Below are 19,437 nucleotides of genomic sequence, written 5' to 3'. Positions count from 1 at the left end.
ACACTGTTTCTGTTCTCACGATGGTAAAATAGAGGAAACCAGAAAGAGAGAGAGACACCTGACTTGTAGAACATAGAGTGTGTGTGTGTGTGTGTGTGTTCTTGTGTGTCTGTTGTTGCCATCATGTATCATGCTAGTGTGAAGTATGATAACGGCTTCAGATGTACGCTTCTAGTCACAGCTTCAGAGGTGTTTAGGTTTGGGTGTGCTATAACTGTACTGAACCAGGCAGACAGGTTTTTCAAATGTGTCTGAACAAGACGAAGACATGGACAGCATGTTTAGTGCTGCTCTCAGTGGGTTTTTTTTTCTCTGCCACTGACATCATTGAGTGTAATACCATGTTAAAACATTGATGGTGCATGAAATAAAAAAGGGTGTTAAATTCTGTCTATGAAACTATACATATGTATGTTTGGAGTCAGATGTTTGGAGTCAGATCACACACACACACACACACACACATGTAGAACGTTCCTCAGGGATCATCTCTCTCCCTTTCTCTCCTTCATCACTCTCTCTTTCCTCTCTCTCTTCACTCAGTAAAACCGGAGTTGTTGTTCTGAGTGGTAAACATGTGCTAAGGGGGGGGGGTGAATGGCTAAGTTTTCTTTTTATCCAATAAAAATGTCTCCTTGCCAGATCGATTGTTGTTGCTAGGAGACTGAAGCATCCTTTGGCAAGGGGCTACAGCTCTCCACGTCTGTTGTTTCCCTCCCCATCTCTCTCTCTCTCTCTCTCTCTCTCTCTATGACATGCACGCGCGCTCACACACACACACACACACACACACACACACACACACATCCACAGAGCTGGCGCGCAGAGCAGCCCATCCTCTCTCTCTCAGTGCGACTCCTCCGAGGGATCAGGAGTAGACTAAGTCAAACTTCCAGCAGCTGAAGATTTGTGCACAAGCGTTGAATGATCCAAGTCGTCAAGGTAGGTCAAATGTAACATATTCCTTTCTGGTGGGCAAATGCGTTGCAGTCATAGATTTCGGATTAGGCGATAGAGTGCAGTGAAAAATTGTCAGTCCGGGACCGTTCGAGCGCGCGTCAGCCAATCCTACGGTGGGGAACAATTTGCTTTGAACTTTGCGCAGGATTTAAAAACCCAGTTGTGCTGCATAAACGTGCTTCCTGTGTATGTATTTTAATCAGATGTTCTCACTGATGGCGGGTTGTGATAAATTTAAAACAAGCCTGGCAGCTAATCTCTGCAGCAGATGCATGATAAAGATACAGAAGGTGAAACAAAGAGTATCTGCAGTTGCGTATTTTACACTGCCAGGAGAAGTTATTTAGGTTCACACAGACCGCAAGGCAAGGTATGTCCCGCGGCTTTAAGCTTCTTGGGTAAAAGATGGGCGGGTAGTGCGTCTCTGGAAACAGGGATACAGGTGGATTTGATAACCGAATCTAGTCACTGTTTATCAGTGGGATGACTTTTCGTTCGCTTCTAAACAACCTCTCCACACCTTGCGCCATAGAGGTGCGCGGACCTGTACTAAAGGTACAGCCGGACCAAAATGTCTGTATCCCCATCAGATGCTACGTAGACAGACTTTGGACATGTTTCACTCACAGCAGGATTTTAAGCTGTGATAGAACTTGGATTTAGTTAATAGATGAAAATATTCCTGCACACGTAGTTCCCCCCTAAATTGGTTTAAGCCTCCACTCCAACTCCAAAAAACATTAAAATCCAGAAGACCAGCGAAAAGATCAAGGGCCGTGAGCTGTATTCCTGCAGAGCCTGTGTGTCTTTATAACAGCAACGTTCAATTATTTCCTATTATTTAAAAATATAGTGTGCTCATATGTTTAGTGGCATACTGATCATATCTTGGTGAGCACATTGGCATGAATTTTATGCAGACACCATAAACAGCAGACAAGATTAACACCATGTTCCTGTTTTAGTCAAATATTTGCATTGAAAACTTTAACTAATACTATATGATACGAAATGCTACTAATCCATGATGGTATTTTTCTCTGTGATAATTAGAATGTCTATTACTATATTGTGATTTTAACATCAGAAGATAGACTTTCTACAGTAGGAGTAACGAGAATTTTAAGTGAACAGTTATTCTTCATGTGCTCCTTGAAGAGAGAATGGAAAGAAAAAAAAACATTTACAAAGAGGAGGGGTGGCCAATGCTTCTACAGTTAGATGTCTGAGAGGTTTGGACCTGTAGCAGACATAGAAAAAATAATAACGATAACAATATTAGTATCTATTTATTTGATGTGTGGCAGTAAGGAATGAAAGCGTTGAATGAATGCAGATTTTGCACAATTCTTCTTTTTTTTTTAGGGGTGGGGTCCTGTTTGTCTGTGTACTGTATATACACCTGTGCGCCTATGTGGGCAAAACAGCAATACTTTGCTTTATAATGTCAGAAATGTATGTTTGATATATTTTATAATGTTGAAATGTCTGTATATTACATTGGTTTGCCTATGATGTTTTGCTGTACAGACACAATGCAGCATGTTTGTGTGTTTGTAAATTTCATGTGTTTGTGCACATGTACATGTGTATAACTTGTTGCTCAATTAAGTGAATTTTCATACGTGTGTTCATTCACACTTGTGCAATATAGTTTGTTAGTCAGTGAGTCTTTATGTGTGCTTCAGAGGGTCAAACACTGTGTAGGAGGGTGTCATAAATGTATATGCTTCTGCACAGATGTATCTATGTTTGTGCTTTATGAGAACGTGCATGCATGTGCCACTCAGGACACATTGTCTGTCAATGAATGGATTTGGCCTTGAGTTTCAGCGTTTTTATGCTGATAAATGTGCTTACATGGGCTTGTGTTTGTGCATCATTGTGAGTGTGTGTATGTGTGTCTGCGCAAATGGCCTTGTAGCCTCCTCACAGCACTACTCTGTGCACACTAAACTGCATGCAGTACAGAACCTCATCGTTTGCAGTGTACTAGCACAGTGCATAGGAATAGGAAGCCCCTGCAACAGTGATATCCTCCAGTTTTTATTGGATATGAGAACTGGCAGGTGAGGTATGTGTGCAAGTGTGCGATGTGACATAAGCACAAGTGGTAATGATTGTAGAATACCTTGGACTGATGGTTTTTCCGATAATTTCCCGTGACTGATTTTTATCAGATTTTTAGCTTTAAATTGAAGGTTTTGTCTAAACTGGATCTGGCAGTCTGTTCCAGCATCACATCACAGAGTAAAATCAGCCCGTAAGATAAGTTTAATGATGTCTTACTGACTACACACAGCCCAACATTTAAATACTGGGCATGCCGTATTAAAAAAATAGTCTGGTGTAATGCCATAAAAACTGTTTTGTGTAAAGGCCACGTATTTCTGTGCAACGCAGCATTCTGAGTGCAGCCGTTAATAAAATACTCTGCCCAAAATCTTTTGCCTTTAAATATAAGCCTGAAAACTGACTGTAAAAAGTTTGTTGTTTAATCATATAATACCTGCTAGAATTCATGTCAGGTACAGTGAATTTTGATATTGACCTGTTTTCACATTTAAAAAAAAAATCTGAATATCAATAAACAAACCACAGCTGCAGTATAATCCACTCCTCTGCTTTCCACCCATATGCTCTATAAGGCACTCTAACATATGTAAACACACCTGCTCACATTGTGTATAAGGACCAGGATGGAAGCGTGTTTAACCATTAATTGGTGAAAATAGGGGTGTCTGTACATACTACTGTGTCTTACAGTAAGTAATGAGCATATGGGTAGACAGCAAAAAAAGAGGAAGTGGATTATGCTGCAGGAGTGCTTTCCAAAGTTCTGTGGGCATTTTGTCACGATTGAAATTAATTAACCAACACAAGTTCCAGGACAAAACGTTTTACAGAAAGCTTTCAACAGATTTTGAACAGATTTTAAATCATTTTGATTTGACACTGATGTGTAAACAAGTGACGATGTCTTACTCATTCCCACTCCGCGTCCCATATGTCTGTTCTTGCACTTTGTGCTCCGAGCACAATCAACCACAAGAAATATTAAACACATCATGGCACTATCTCTCTCTCACACACACACACTTATTTTGGTAAAACTGGATATTTTAAGGAGAAAATATTTTCTGTTTTTTTCCTCTGATGTCCTCTGGCTGCTGCACATCAATTCTCTGTGATTTACAGAGTTTCCTGATGGACAGTCAAGTAAACTGCTGCAAACTACAGCTGCTGTTAGCTGATGTTAACTCTGTTTATTAGCCAAGCTGGTTGGACTGGGAGCTCAGAGCACCAGAAGGGAGCTTTAGTGGGTGTACCACAGACAGACACCACAAACAGGAGGTTTTCATGGGGAAATGTTGATGGGTAGTGGAGCTAGTGTCATGCCAGAACCAGAGCTGGCAGGCAATTTATCTCAGCATAAAGGCTCAGCAGCGTTTATGGACATAATGGCAGAGGTGAAGAAGACAATAGGGGAAGCTAAGAAGAGAAAATGAGAAAGTGACTGAGTAAGAAGAGTACTGACTTTTGGTTGTTGGCGAGAGCTTAGTGAAATTAAAGGCTGAAACTCAGAAGCCAAGCTCGTCTCCTTACTGTTGGAATAGTAAATATTAGCCGGCTGCTATGCAATGTGTTGTTGCACTTGACTGATGTTTGGTTGATAGCAAAGTTGTCGACCTGCTAGTTTTTTATCATAAGTAATATAATCATAACAAATACAGCTGTCCACATTTTAACAGTGGCATTGCACTCTGAGACTGAGGCTATATGCTAATACTAACTTCTAAGTGAGTAAAGTATGTTTTATAATTTAATGACACACTGCAAACTATGTCCTGGTCGGTGCTGCCTTCTACAAATTTTTATATACAAGCAAACATTTAGCATTAGATATGTTCTTTGCACTGTATATTTTCCAATATATATTTAGTACTTCTTGTGTAGTTTTATGATGAAGAGGTTTAGTTTTGCAATGTGTTGTTGGTGTAGTCTAAAGTGCATTTTATTAACAGTGTATTTACCTGACTTAAGCCATACTTTGTTTGGGATATTTATCTATATTTAATTTATGATTTAGTGTGGTTTAGAGAGTGTGACAATATTGTTACTTGTTTAATTGTAATTTAAATATTTCTTTTGCAATTGTATTTCATGTAATGCTATACATGAGCTTATTGAAAAGTCCTGCAACGTATCAAGAAACCTGTACTTACCTTAAAGCCACTACATAGAGAAAGTGCATCTTTCAAATTATTCTAATGACGTGATTTTCTCTTTGTAGAAAAAGTAACAATCCCTAACACAGTTATCGGCCAACATAGTAGTGCCATGCAAGTCGGGGCAACAAAGTCAGAACATTTTAAATTCTATATATAGTGGCTTTAATCTTTTTAGTTATTTTAAAGTATAAGTCTAGATAAACTGGCGAATAAATGAATATTCATCATCCCTTAGCAAAGAAGGAGTTAATAATTCATAATAATTTATCAATACTATTAATTGGGAATTGCATTTGTGACATTATACATACAATATGTCCTGCCACAAGTTGATAATACAACACTGGTAACGCACATTAATAAAACATTGTATTCCAAGCGTTGAATACTGTTGAACCTCCACAGGTGAGAACGGCATGAAATGTTGCTGTCCATGGTTCTGAATTCATTTTAAAGTAATGTGTCTAACTTAACTCTTTGCAGGCTGGTAAAGTACAAATTTTATTAAATTAAACACTGTGTTTAGAAAAGTCACACAGAAGAAATGTTTTTTAAAAATTCAGTCTCTCTTTCTCTTTCTCTTTTTTATATATATATTTTTTTATCAAAGCTGTAAACCAGGAGATGGAAGCATGGGATCTACTATCAGTAGGGCCAAGAGGAGTCTAATACACTAAAAAAACAGGTAGGTAACTCAAAATGGATGCCCCTAACACTATCAATATTAAATGACTTTTTCTTGTGTCTCACTGTGATGTGATCTCTTTCCAAAATTCATAAATTCCCAAAGAAATTAAATCATCAAGTGGCCTACCATAGCATTCTTCATGCATTGATTGTCTTTTACACTCAAACATGTTCCCATTCCTTACACTAGTATCAGGAGATCAGCCATTTTTTTCAGTTTATTACCACTAGCATCTATAGAAAACATTAAATACATTACAAAAACACAGAAATACATTCTCAGAAAATCAATTTTAACATTTCTAAAGTTTTCAAAGTTGATGTCTCCACACAGTTGCTCGGGCTGAATACAGTGTCCAGCACAGTTGGGCTTTTGAGTAGAGAATACAGAAGTTATACAGTTAGTGCCAAATAAAAAATGCTTTAAAAAAGTTTTTTATATAGTGTACATTTAAGATATTGATTTTTTTGAGGTGGTATTTTTTACTTGGCTTAAATACATTTTTTTGTTGACCTTGTCCACAGTGCATAGTTTTGCCTCTGTACTGGGATCCCTGCCTGCTTCTAGAAACTAAAGTAACTGTCCCTTTAATCAGATATAAGACAGTAACTAAGGATTTATGTAGTAATATCCTTTGTAAGATGCCTGCCATTATTGAGGATGATGTTATTGGAAGACTTTGGACCTAATGAACATTATCATTATCTGCAAGTAATTAAATAATTATAGCAATAGGTATATGTGGGCTGTTGTAGCCCTGGTTAACATGGAGATCATTAGCAATGCAAAGGTTCTCCATGTTAAACAGGACAGCAGGTGCAGATACAATGATCAAGCTGTGATGTTGAAAATTTTGAAATATAACTCATATTTTAGATTGAGATTCACTACAAGCTTCAAATTAATGCCATAAACTAGGTCCTGCATTCTGTTCTAAAGGGCTTCCCGAAGTTCTTGGCTTTTCAAGTTTCTGTGCTGTTGCTCCGCTCCACATGTTTCTTACACTGTTCTGCTCTAGTGAGAAAACAAGGAAGTGTCTGGAAATCACTGCTGCTTCCCACAGCTCACCTCTCATCAGCAACAACAACACACACCGAGTCGCACACACACACACACATACACACAGTGTTAGCACTACACTGTTCACTGACATCCATCCTTCCCTACATGCACACACACACACACACACACACTCAGGGGATGAGGCAGTGAAAGGGCAGTGGGATGTACAGCTGTGATGGTGTGTCTCTGAGAGAGATCAGACTCTTTAATAAATGATGAGCGTGAGGAGGGAAGAAGTGTACGTGTGTGTGAGTGTGTGTGTGACAGAGACAGGGAGAGAGAGAGAGAGAGAGAGAGAGAGAGAGAGAGAGAGAAAGGTGGCTTACTGGTCATGCAGTGGCTACTATGCTGCTATCACTATAAAGTGCCATCCTGACGGTACCTCAGCAGCATCACTTCCAAAAACTTTGAACGTCTGTTAAAATCAGAAAGTTTGCCTTTATTTCTGTGGTAGCTGACTTGGTGCAACAGTTGTGATGCCTCATAATTCAAAATCTTGTCAGCTCAGCAAGATAATATCTGGGAGTAGATGCAAATTCGGATCAATGCTTAGGATGAGAACTCTAAAAAGTATTTAAAAAAATAATATTGTTATATAAACAACGTACAGGTTCTGCATTCATACGCAAATATCAGTTTATAGATCCTATTTGGTGGCGGTTTTAGTGGTGGAGTTTTTTCACTTATATAAGTGTGTGTGTGATATCACACTAAACAGACGGAGGGTTAGAGTGTTCAGTTAGAGCTCCACACTTGGTATATTTTCTAAATCTGTAAATAGTGCACATACCAATCATGTGGAAGTCTACATCCTTTTACAGCAATGGCAAAGGTATATATACAGGTTTATACACTAGATAAGTGTTGCATGAATTAATTAATTCATTTGTTTATTTTTGTGACGTAACCACTGACGTGGTCCGACACACAGGGGATTACATGCCTCATAACAACATCCAATACAAATAAAGCCTTCCGGTTCAAATGAAAAAGAAAAACAAATGTTTGCCGCATACCACATGTGTTCTCAATCAAAGAGAAAAAGAATCATGTGTTACACATAAACCAAATAAATATTTATAACAAAAAATGATTTGGTTCCCATGCAATTTCCAAGTGGTGTGACAATGCAAAGATTTCTGTCACACAGTGTCTTCCGATAATTTACATAACCTCTCTCTCAGGTTATGATTATGACAGACCTTTCTCCCCTATTGCATCATGCATAGTAACTACTCTGGAAATTCACTCCTAATGCACAGGTTGAACCCACTGATTCCAACCACAAAGCTTTTCCTTGCTCACTGCTGTGTGGGCATCTGCCATACACCTGGGAACAACATGTCAGCTGTGACTGTCGCCGTGAAATAATCCATAAAGTATAGTGTATACAGCTTCCTGCAAATTGTATTTGTTAGTTTGGACTTTTTGTTATGAAATGAAAACCTGTGATAATATTTAAATGGATACAAATGAATACAGGAATTCATTTAATGAATGTAATCTTGCTAATTTAGGTTTCTGCATAAGAATAAATACAGAATACGCAAATGTAAGACATCGCAATATGAACGACAGCTGTACAAATACTTATTTTCTTTACACATACATACATGCCAAATAACTGTCACTTTTCCAGTCGGAACAATTAGTCTTTCAATTATGATGACAACAACCCATTGGGGAGGGAAAAAAAAAATAGTACACCACTTCTCAATTCTCAAAACTAGTGAGGAATGCCTGCTTTAATTGGTTTCTACACATCGGCGCCTCACCTGAATCAACCAAAACCAACCACCATTGTATCTAACTAAGAGCCCTGTGTCTTTGTCTAAAACCAATTATATTTATTCTTCTAGCTGTCTAAGGTACACTGTGGTCAATACTCTTCATTACTCTCTACCTGTCCATTGTATCACGCTGTACACCTCATGTATCGACCACAGTGACGACAGACTGGCAGGGTGTGAACATGAATTAAGTAGGATGCAGCAGCAGCCGCGCCATGAAGGGGTTGACTGATGCTCCATGATGACTTCCAGGGTCATTACATGACAGTTAAGTTGATAGATACCATCCACAGAGGGGTAATTCTCCTTCTGACAGGCCCACCGCCCTCTACAGTGATGAAATGCGGATCTGATGAATGCTTTCACACATTTCTCAACCCTGGTCTGTTTTTAGGCTCAACGGCCATTTTTAATCATGCTGTGTCAGATAGGCTGTGGACCACCAAAACACTCTTTGAAGACTATGAAGACAGACTGAAATTGGAAGACATATCAGATCCATCTAGGGCTGCAACTAACAATTATTTTTTATAATGCTGTAATTATCTCAGTTATTTTTCAATTATCCTATATTAAAAAAACAAACAGAAAAACATCCAACAGATCAAAATAATTGATTCATTTCCTGTCAATTATACCATTTTTGAAGGTCTCACTACTTTACATAAGTACTTTGTAAAATAGTCCACAATGCTGAGTACTCCCACCGTAGACAGTGTGTGTGGTGCTCAAAGGTTAAAAGCTCTTTTAGCAGAGAATCCCTTTAGAGTACCCACTGCACATTTCAGTCCATATGCCCCTGAAGCACACCACTTCTTCCATGGGTTAATCCAATTTTCATCATGAATGTACTTCCTTATCTATTACAGCATGTGAATTACCAAACGTGCAACTGCAGGTCTTTTGTTAAGCAAAGATCAATGCTTGTGTGGTTAAATCTTTTCAGTTTCAGCTGTCCAGGAAAGTCCAGAAAATCAATTTCTATGTTTCTACCATGATACGGCCTTTAACCTTTGAACTTAATGCAGGTCATGAAATGGACTTATTAATCAATACAGGAAAGGCTGGTTTCTATCTGACTGGGTGAACTGAACATCAATAGTCATCTGAAAGAGAGCACCTGATTATTGACTTTGATTGGTAATTGGTGGCAAAGGTGGTTTAACACAAGTTAGGCATCATCACCCTGCAGAGCTATATTTTTAAACTGTGTTCTCTGTGAATGGACAGAGCCTACACAAGTGCATTCTTTATACCATCTCAACTGATTTGGCTTTAAAAGGAGGGGGGGGTGTGCATCATGTCGTCATCGTCTTTTTTGCTGTTCGGCTGTTGTGTTTTGTGATATCTCTCTGTACTATCTATGGATCACCAGTCTTTCCTGCCTAAAACGTACTTCATAAATAATTAACGGTCACAGCCCACTGCAGCCGTTATGGCTGTCAGACGTCTGTGACACCATGTCTACACACATATGTAATTGTTATCTGATGGTCAAAATAAATGTAGTACATTTTTCACACATTTTAAAAAGAACTAAACAAATGTTGTCTTTCAAAATTTGTGTGCCTTTAATTCACATTCCCCCGGCATTAGTGAGTAGCACTGTACTTATCTTGCCTTAGAGAGGGAGAGGTAGCTAGAGAAAGCGATAGAAAGAGAGTGAAACACACAAAGCAATTGACTGAATTTTCTGATAAGCCTCTGATAGTGTGCAGGTGTAGTAAGGGGTCTGTTGTTCTGGAATAACAAAGCTTCTCAAACCCTGCCTCCCACCTATCTTTCTCTTAAAAACAAAAAGAAGTCACACACACATGCACATACAGTGATTCCCAATACTGTGAGATTCGCGTCACTGGTGCAGCTGTGGGCTCTGTGAGGTGCACTATAGATAGATAAACAAGCACACGCACACACATACACACACACATGAACACACGCACAGAAGGCTTGGTTGTGGGGCTTCCTCTCCGCTCAGTGTACTGCGGTCCATCGACCCTGCATGGCTGCTCTCAGCTGGATACGTGTCATCCACAGCAGCCCTGCCTGTTAGGGGGAGAGTGAGGGCTGTGGAGGCTGTAAGGGAGGTGGAAATAAATGGGCAGAGTGGAGCACCAACAACGACAGGGTGGGAGAGGGAGAGGAGGAGAAGTTGAGGAAAGGATGCAGGGGTGATGCCATGGAGGAAACAGGATGAAACACAAGAAGCAAAAGAGAAGTGTGCGGTGGTGCATATGAAGCCTATTCACTGACTTCAGATTTGAACAGGTTCAGAGGTGAAATGGAGTTGTCTGTCAGATGTTACTCTGCATCATAGCTCCCAGGAAAAGGGGTCAGTACTCAGCCTCTTCCTTTATCTGAACCTCTCTCCTGTTCTTCTATTGACAGTTAGGTTGTTTTATGACAGTTGTTTACTCACTATGTGTGTCCGCCATCTCTCTTTAATAGGTGCCTGTGATGATGTTGCCATGTGCCAACTGCCATCTGCTCTTGTCCTACTTTATTCAGGTAAGACACCTAATGGCTATACTGTATATATGCATATATATTGTATATATACTGCATGTAAATGTAACCAGTAAATATATAAATAAATAAGTAAATATATATATGGTATATGTACATTTGTGTACAGAATGTACACATGTACAGAAAAAACATAATACATGTTGTTAAGCAAGTCTCAGCATGTTGATGTCCATATTCCTTGGACTGATATGACCTGTAACCAGTGGCTGCTTGAAAATGGAGGGAAAATGCTAATTCTCAAACCGATGTAAGCTGTGGCAGACTGGAAATTGCTTTCTAATAATTCTCATGCATGCTCATACATGCAAACATACTATGATCATTATTCATGAGTCAAGTGGACTTTCCTGGGCGTTTTTCCTGCTTGGCAATATTTTCAGCAATAAAGAAAGAAGGGAAAAGTGAAACATTTTCTGTGTTACAGAGTGTGTTTTGCTTGCACAGTTGCTCTTGAGACAGGAAGCTGGGTTTGGGCACTTTCCAAGAGGTTATAATGAAGCAAACATTCAATTTCAGTGGGCACCATGAGAGTGGTGTAAAAAAAACGCTGGGAGATATTATTTGGCACATTTCTGGGAAATTGACTTCAAGAGCTGCCAGTTACATTAAAGCATACTGTCAAAGTACAACGATGAGTGAAACTGTTGTTACAATCTCAGCCCCATAAATATACAATTTTATATGCCACAACACACACATCCGTGCGTACGCACTTGTGCACAAAGGCACGCACACTCAAAACAAACACACAGCCACATCTGCAGCCTTGTTGCAGTGTTGTCCTCAAAACTGAGCTCATTACAAAGTTCCTCTTTGTGTTTGTGGCCTCAAAGTGGCCCTCTAATAATGATGTAAGTTTCTTTAAAGAGTTTACTTCCAGGAACGATAGCTATGTCAATGAAATACTGGGAAACATTCAAAGAGCTTCTGCTTTTTCCCCACACATAATATACATAAAACATACATAATAAGGATATAAATACACAGATGTAGCATCAAATACATGTTAGGTCATCTCCAACTGAACAAGATACAACTACTTAAAGTAAACTCATCTGTGATGGACTTGAAAAGACTATATCAAGGTATATTGTGTGGTTCAAATGGGGTATGAGCACTCCAATCCCTTCTGTAATAATGATTTATCATATTCTGTGCATCTCCTGTGTGTGTTTCCTGAACAAACTAATTCAGATCTCTGTTGGTTGAAAAAAAAAGGGAGCTAAGACATAGAAATAGTCTGCTTTTAGGTCAACCCCTCAGAGAAGTAGAGGTGTGTGCTTGTGCATGTGTATGAGTATGAGTGTTTATGTCTGAGTGTGCGTGTGTGGGTGGGTGTTTGTCTGGGTTTGTGTGTTTGTCTGTACGTGTGTGTCATATTACAGAGCAGAGTGGTAAAGGTATGGCAGCCGCCTGCAGAAAAATCTGAGCTGCCTGCATCTAAGAGAAGCTTTCATCCTCCTACCTGCCCACCAAAGAGGGGAGGCATGCACTCTCTCACTCTGTCTCTCTTTGTTACACACACACATACTAACTATGGTTTAGGCCAGAGGTGCCAGCAATCAACAGAATCTTTTTTTTTTTTGATTGATTTTCATAGTTAAAATTTCTACCTCCAGCTTCTGTCTTATCACTACCAAGGACTGGAGGGACTGCAAGGGAGCCATGGGAAGCAGAATTCAAAAGAAAAAAAGCTTTATCCTACCCTGGGATTTTACTGACTTTGCATTAGCTAAATAGTTTAAAAGACAAAAACACAGGGAAAAAGTGACAGAGAGACTAGAGGAAGAGCACATTATTTATCATATCTTAAAGCTGAATCTTAGGATTCTTGGACCTTTGGGTAGTTTGCATAGTTGTGAAACTTGCAAGAAACTAAAGGTCAAAATCAATTCAACAAGGGCTGGGATATGCTGACTTCAATATTCATTTTCCACCGAGTGTTAACATGCAATATATCTGGATATCTTCTGCAAGGTGCACACCAAACACAATGCAGTCAGGATGCTATCAGATAAGCAAGCCCATCTCTGATATGTGTAAATGCAATCTGTGTTTAGTTTTCTTAGGACAGTAAGTCTACGATCATGCTAGCAGCCGAGGCTGTACTAAGTTAAATAATTTATATCAACATGCTATGCAAAGGCAATGTTAACACGTTAATGTTCTCTATCTTAGTTGTGCTAACATTTGTTAATTAGCACTATTCACAGAGTAAAGCTGAGGCTGATGTTTCATAGTTTTGCAGGTCCAAAAACCAAAGTAGTGGACAAATTGAAAATGTAAATTGATTACGATGCAAAATGAAAACGCTTTTACAATTCATGCACTGGGGACAATAAATGTCCATATCACATTCATTTCATGGAATCTCATAGTTGTCCAAGCTTTTTCACTCAGTTCAATTTGAAAAAAAAAAATGAACAAGAGGAAAAGCCTAGGAATCACTCGTCATTAAAGTACATTGTCAGGGAACCTCAAAAAATGCCAATCCATCCAGCTGATGTTGAGATATTTCACTCAAACCTCTTGACCGCTGTTGGCGCTAGATGAAGTCATTAGAATGTATCCACTATGAACCTTATCTGCAGCAAATTTCATAGTGCTAACGTGCCTGAAAACTTCGCCCCGTAAGTTGAAAGGTCATAACTCCACCCTTTCCTGCTATTCCAGCATATATCTTTAAACAATCCCTTCTCCTCCAAGAAAAAATTAAGTGCAGCCTATACAGCAGAACTGCTTCTCTTGTCCTGGCACACAGTATGGTTTTTGAAAAGTTCACGAGCTCCTCCTTTCTCATTTGCATTTTGAGATTGATCGCAAAAGTGACAAAATTCCAGACAGCAATGCCAGTTGTAAACCTAAAGGTCAGTGATCCAATGTCATCATGCAGATATCCAGATACAGACTGCATTTTAATACCATGTTTGAATGAGTTCCCATGTATTGGCCGCGCTACTTTGAATTGTACACTTCCCCTTATGACAATAGCATCTTTCATCCTTGACTGCATCCCACATCTTTCCGCAGAACTCCACAAAAAATAAGATGAAATATTTCACATTTATTTCTATCTTTGCGAAACGTTAATATGGAAAATGTTGGTGAACAAAACACAGTGATGAGCTTTAATTGAGGTGTAAGCTATGATAAGTACCATCAGCTGCTGTTGGCCTCATTGTTGTCACTTAGCTTCTTTCATGGTAAAATACATTTAGTCCTCACACTGTAATTATGCAGGGTAGAGGGGGAGCAATAAATCTGATAACACACACACACACACACATACTTAGGGGTAAAAACTCATGGACGAGCAGAGAATTGTTGGAACAGAGATCAGATTAGAGAAGCTTTTCTGATATGTGGCATGAGAAGGCTGGGCTCTTGTATCAACCAGCCATCTAAGCTGGCTTATCCTGACACAACCAGGGGCAAACACACACACACACACACACACACAAGAAAAAAGTTTACTGAGTGATGTAAAAGGAGCAAGATTGGAGAACAGTGCGGTAAAATCTCCAAACAATTCTATATCCTTTTTAGTCATGGCCTGGCTTTAGCTGTCAAGCAGAAACATCTTTGAGCCCTTGTTAACAGTGTCCCCAAATTACACTAAATGTCTTCTTTGCTGTCTTTAGACTTGATGGTAACACTTAAAAAAGAAATGTAATCCTGCAGCTCCTGACAGTTTTGTGATTTGCCCTGTGGCATTTGGAATGACTTGAGTTGTATCTCCTCTCTCTTCTCCTCCCCCTGCAAGCAGGACTGATGTCCAGATGGTATGCCCCTCCATGTGTGGTCCAATTCAGCTCTCCCTGACCGTTTCATGGGCCACAGACCGACCCAAGCATCCACGGCCACTGCTCGACTCAACCCCACCGCGCACTGTACACCTCACCCTTAATCCCTCACCCCTAACCTTTGCCTTCAGCCCCCCACCTCCCTCTGTCCCACTTTCTGTCAAGCCTCTCCTCACATTTTGACAATCCTAGCCTTCCCTGAGCCCAACATGGTGACCGGCATTCCTGCTCTAGTCTTGGTCATGATGTGTCGGGGCGTCTTGCTCTCTGTTGGAGACCCACCTCAGTCTCGCCGGGAGATCCGCATCGAGGGAGATTTGGTGCTCGGTGGACTGTTCCCAGTGCACGAGAAAGGTGCTGGGATGGAGGAGTGTGGCCGTGTAAACGAGGACAGAGGGATCCAGAGGCTAGAGGCCATGCTGTTTGCTATAGACAGAATCAATATGGACAACACTTTGCTGCCTGGGGTGTCCCTCGGGGTCCACATCCTGGACACCTGCTCCAGAGATACCTATGCACTGGAGCAGGTGGGTGAGCACTGGCTGTGCAGGGTGTAATGCATTAATAGAACTCACTTTAATTGAAACTTTTATTTGCATGATAAGTTGTTCACTTTAAAACTTTATATAATTGGTAATTTACAACATTACAAGAAAGCACTTTAATGCATTTATATGTATACAACAACAGTGAAAGTAATCAAATCCTCAGCAAAACCAGGGTAGAAGTACATCATTAAAATAACAGCTCAGTTAGAGCATTCATTCTCCTAATTTCTGTGTTCAGTTGTATCTGCATTTACTTGTGAATGTTTAGATACAGCACTGTTCAGACACAGGTTACATTTAATACGCTATTTGCGCTCGTGTGCTGCCGAATAACTTAAACTTCTGCTTAATTTCATGTTTAAAAAGTTGCTCTGCAAAGTAAGTTGTGATTTCAAGAATAATAAGTGCAATTTCCGTTTGAAATCCAGTAACACTATAGGTACTCATTAGAAGGTAATATTCAGGTAAAGTAAATGTACCTCGAAATTCTATTTTCTGCTATGGGTAAGGGATGGTTGCCTCAAATAATAGCAGGAAATCCTTGATGAGAAATAGAGACTGAAGCAATTTACAATGAGGGAAATGAGCCAGATATGGAAAAAAACAGCATTTTTCCCTCAGGGATTGTTTTCTTCAAAAGAAATATATATTATATCTTATTGCTGCGCTATTTAGGGATGATGTATGTAGTGATCTTATACAATGAACTCTTTGATTGATGGCATAAACCCTGAATTCTTGACGTTTGGTTTCCCTGTGGGATTACAGGTTAATCTGCTGTCTGTCCACAGACCAGCAATATGTTATAATATACACCTTAAGTATCCAAAGCGCACCTGTATGTGATCACCACAAATACCCAGCAGCACTTCTACTCCATTGTCTTCATCACATAATGTGCCTTGGTCTCAGAGGATTTCATTTGCAATCTGGATCCTGTACTGAAAGCATTTAAGAGCCCCTGGTGTAAAGCAATGAGGTTTTATAGTCCCTTCAAAAAGATAGATTTTTTTCTTTCTAAGAAAACGATCAACTATGTTGCATATATCTTATATAGAACCTAATTTAAAGTGTTTCACAGGCTAAGAATAAACAGATAATATCAGCCATATGGTGTCAGTACATCGCACAGCAGTTGAAATAAATTTCAATGTGGGTTTCCTAGGCTCTGGAGTTTGTAAGAGCCTCCCTCACCAAGGTGGACGACACAGAGTTCATCTGTCCGGACGGATCTTACGCTCTGCAGGACGACAGCCCGCTCGCAATCGCTGGAGTCATAGGTGGATCCTTCAGCAGCGTGTCCATACAGGTAACACACAGTACAACACACACAGTACCATCTAACTGTAACATCCTTGGTGGCTTCTTCCTCTCTCATCTTTTACATCTCCTCGCAAAAGTATCAAGTGTGCAAAAGCTGATTTTCAGTGACATGGCAGTGCACAAATCTCCAAGTATGTCTCACTGCATGTGTGTTTGTGTGTACTTATTAGTATCAAGAATACTAGAATCAAGTTCCATTGGTGTGTTCTTGTGTGTCTCCACAGCTCTTGTAGCTCTTGTCACAGAGCTGAGTAATTTGCATAGTTTAGCATAAAACCTCCTTCTCCTTTACTCCTCTGTGACTGCACAAAAGCATCTTCCTATCAGTCCTTAAATCCCTAATCTCTGCAACTGTCTCTCTGTCTTGTCTTTCTCACCCTCTCTTTTTCCCTCTCTCCCATTTTATGTATTTCTCTTTATTTTTCTGGCCCTCAAATCATTGCTCTCTTCCCTCTCATCACTGCCTACTTCTCTTTTTTTTTCTCCCTTCTTTATATGCATTCAGAGGCACCCCTCGCGGCTATTTGGGGAGAGCTCAGTGTATGCTGACCTCAGCCCCCTTCTTCTTCTCCTCCTCCTCCTCCTTCTTCCTGGGGCAGCCATTGTTAACACATCTGCTTTGTCCCTTGTCCTTCATCACACATAATTATCTACTGTTTTCTCGTAACTCTATCTTGTTGGCGTCAGTGTTGTTTTTACCTGTCTTTTTCGAGGGAAGCACTGTTTTTTTTACGAGACCCGAACTGTGCTCTGCTTTCTGATCTCTTGCCAGTGAAGCTAATCCAGCTACTCCTTCATGCCGCTCTACTTGGCCAGCCTTGTCTTTTGCTTTTAAATTAAGTCATAGGGAATTATTTCATGTTTAACCATGCACAACTAAACTCCAATGTTTCGAGTGCATTTACATAGCAGGCATCATTCCTCCCCACCATTCACACACGTGTGTGTGTGTGTATGTGTCTCTATGTGTCTGTGTGCATGTATGTGACTTGCATTCCAAGCAGAAAACACACAGCAGCCCTCCACTGCACCAATTTTTTCCTCCTTCCCTTTCATTTTTTTCTTCTACTCGTCTCTCATATTCAACCCATTCCTACAGTACATCTCCCTTCCCTCTCTCTCACAGGAAGGGAGCAGCTTTCACTAACAGAGTAAACTCTCAATGTCTCTACAGACAGGCCTCTTAGCTAGCGCTAGTCATTGTTCAGAAGCAGGTAATGGAGCAATGCGGTTACATTTTGCAGCGTGACCTTCCCTGACATTTAAGTCAACTGCCGTCTTAAAACCATAAAACCAAGGGAGAAGAACTATAAGCAGCCATCCGTGTATGTGTGTGTCAGTGTGTGTGTGTGTGTCAGTGCAGGTGTTTGCGCACATGTCAGCCTGTCCTAGTGCACATCAGTATATGTATATGAGTGTGTTTTCTAATCTTCTACATTATTAGTCTAATGAGATTCTGGCATGTTGTCAAAACAGCTCATCAACTGAGCTATGAATGAAATATAGAGAAAGCGCCGTGAGTGATGCGCGCTTGTGTTTGTTTGCGAGCGTGTGCGTGCGTGGTTGATGGTGTATGTTTACATGTCTTTTGTGCGCTTGAGAATGTGTAGCAATTACAATCTTCACTGTTTGTTTTGGCGCCTGTGACTAAAATTGTAATGAAGAGAACATGACCAAACTCCAATCAACAGTAAAAGGGAATATTATATGGACATCAGTAGACCCCAGATGATGTCCATCACTAATGCATGAGTCAGTGATTTATAGAACTGTCTGTGTGTGTGTGTGTGTGTGTGTGTGTGTGTGTGCCATTTTGTGTTTCTCTGTGTGCATGTATGCCTACACTTGCAGCATTGTCTTTTATCTTTAAATAATCACATTATGCATGAAGTAATTCATATCAGTAGTAATCTTCGAAATCGAAATATGTTCTAATTTTTTCCTTTGATGGAAAAAAAATATAATTATAAAAGGATCATTTCAGTTATTTTCATGGGTCTTATTCTCAAGTTTTTGTCAATGTGCCAGTCCTTTTTGATCAAACTTTTAATACTTGGCTAATTTGTAATCTGTAAGTCTGCTCTCCACTACAGACCAGTTGGTCAATGGGAACATTTTTAAAAAACCATACCACTGCAGTGTATTGCAGAAAGATAACATTGTACTTGATATAAACTGTATTTTCACATTATTCACACTGCTGACTGGCAGTGCTCTTTCAGACAGTTTTACTTGTCTTACAGCGTTGTTGTTTTTTTACAACGAATGTTTTCAGTGTTTTTTTTTTTTTGTTTTTTTATCGCTTTGCTTCATCGGATCATATTAGAGACAGAAGCTATACCTACAAGCTGAATGTTGAATGTTTAACACAGCAGTGACATGGATCAGATCTAAACTCAAATGTCTAATATGAAAATAATTATGGTTTCACCTGTCAAACAATCCATGGGATGAACATACCCTTCGTAGCAGTGTAGATATGAGAGAAAGGGCTCATTCCAG

The 19,437-nt window shown here is 39.8% G+C and overlaps 1 protein-coding gene across 4 annotated transcripts in view; it reads left to right on the top strand.

The window, feature by feature from the left end:
* The first annotated feature begins 805 nt into the window (after positions 1-805).
* Positions 806-19,437, top strand: part of grm3 (glutamate receptor, metabotropic 3) — a 36,858-nt gene continuing 18,226 nt past the window's right edge. Inside the window, exons 1-5 of one of the 4 annotated variants that reach the window (XM_019273892.2) lie at positions 806-942; positions 5,803-5,877; positions 11,181-11,240; positions 15,028-15,591; positions 16,778-16,921. In XM_019273892.2, coding sequence (XP_019129437.1) covers positions 15,274-15,591; positions 16,778-16,921 — 462 coding nt within the window. In that variant the 5' untranslated portion in view covers positions 806-942; positions 5,803-5,877; positions 11,181-11,240; positions 15,028-15,273. Of the gene's footprint in view, positions 943-5,802; positions 5,878-11,180; positions 11,241-15,024; positions 15,592-16,777; positions 16,922-19,437 lie in introns of all 4 variants that reach the window. The other 3 variants (XM_019273903.2, XM_010729759.3, XM_019273909.2) reach the window with 3 other exon arrangements.

The sequence above is a fragment of the Larimichthys crocea genome, chromosome XXI (genome assembly GCF_000972845.2).
Source record: "Larimichthys crocea isolate SSNF chromosome XXI, L_crocea_2.0, whole genome shotgun sequence".
Lineage (NCBI taxonomy): Eukaryota > Metazoa > Chordata > Actinopteri > Sciaenidae > Larimichthys > Larimichthys crocea.
Note: the sequence above shows the minus strand (reverse complement) of the source record. Positions and strands in the feature narration are given on the sequence as shown.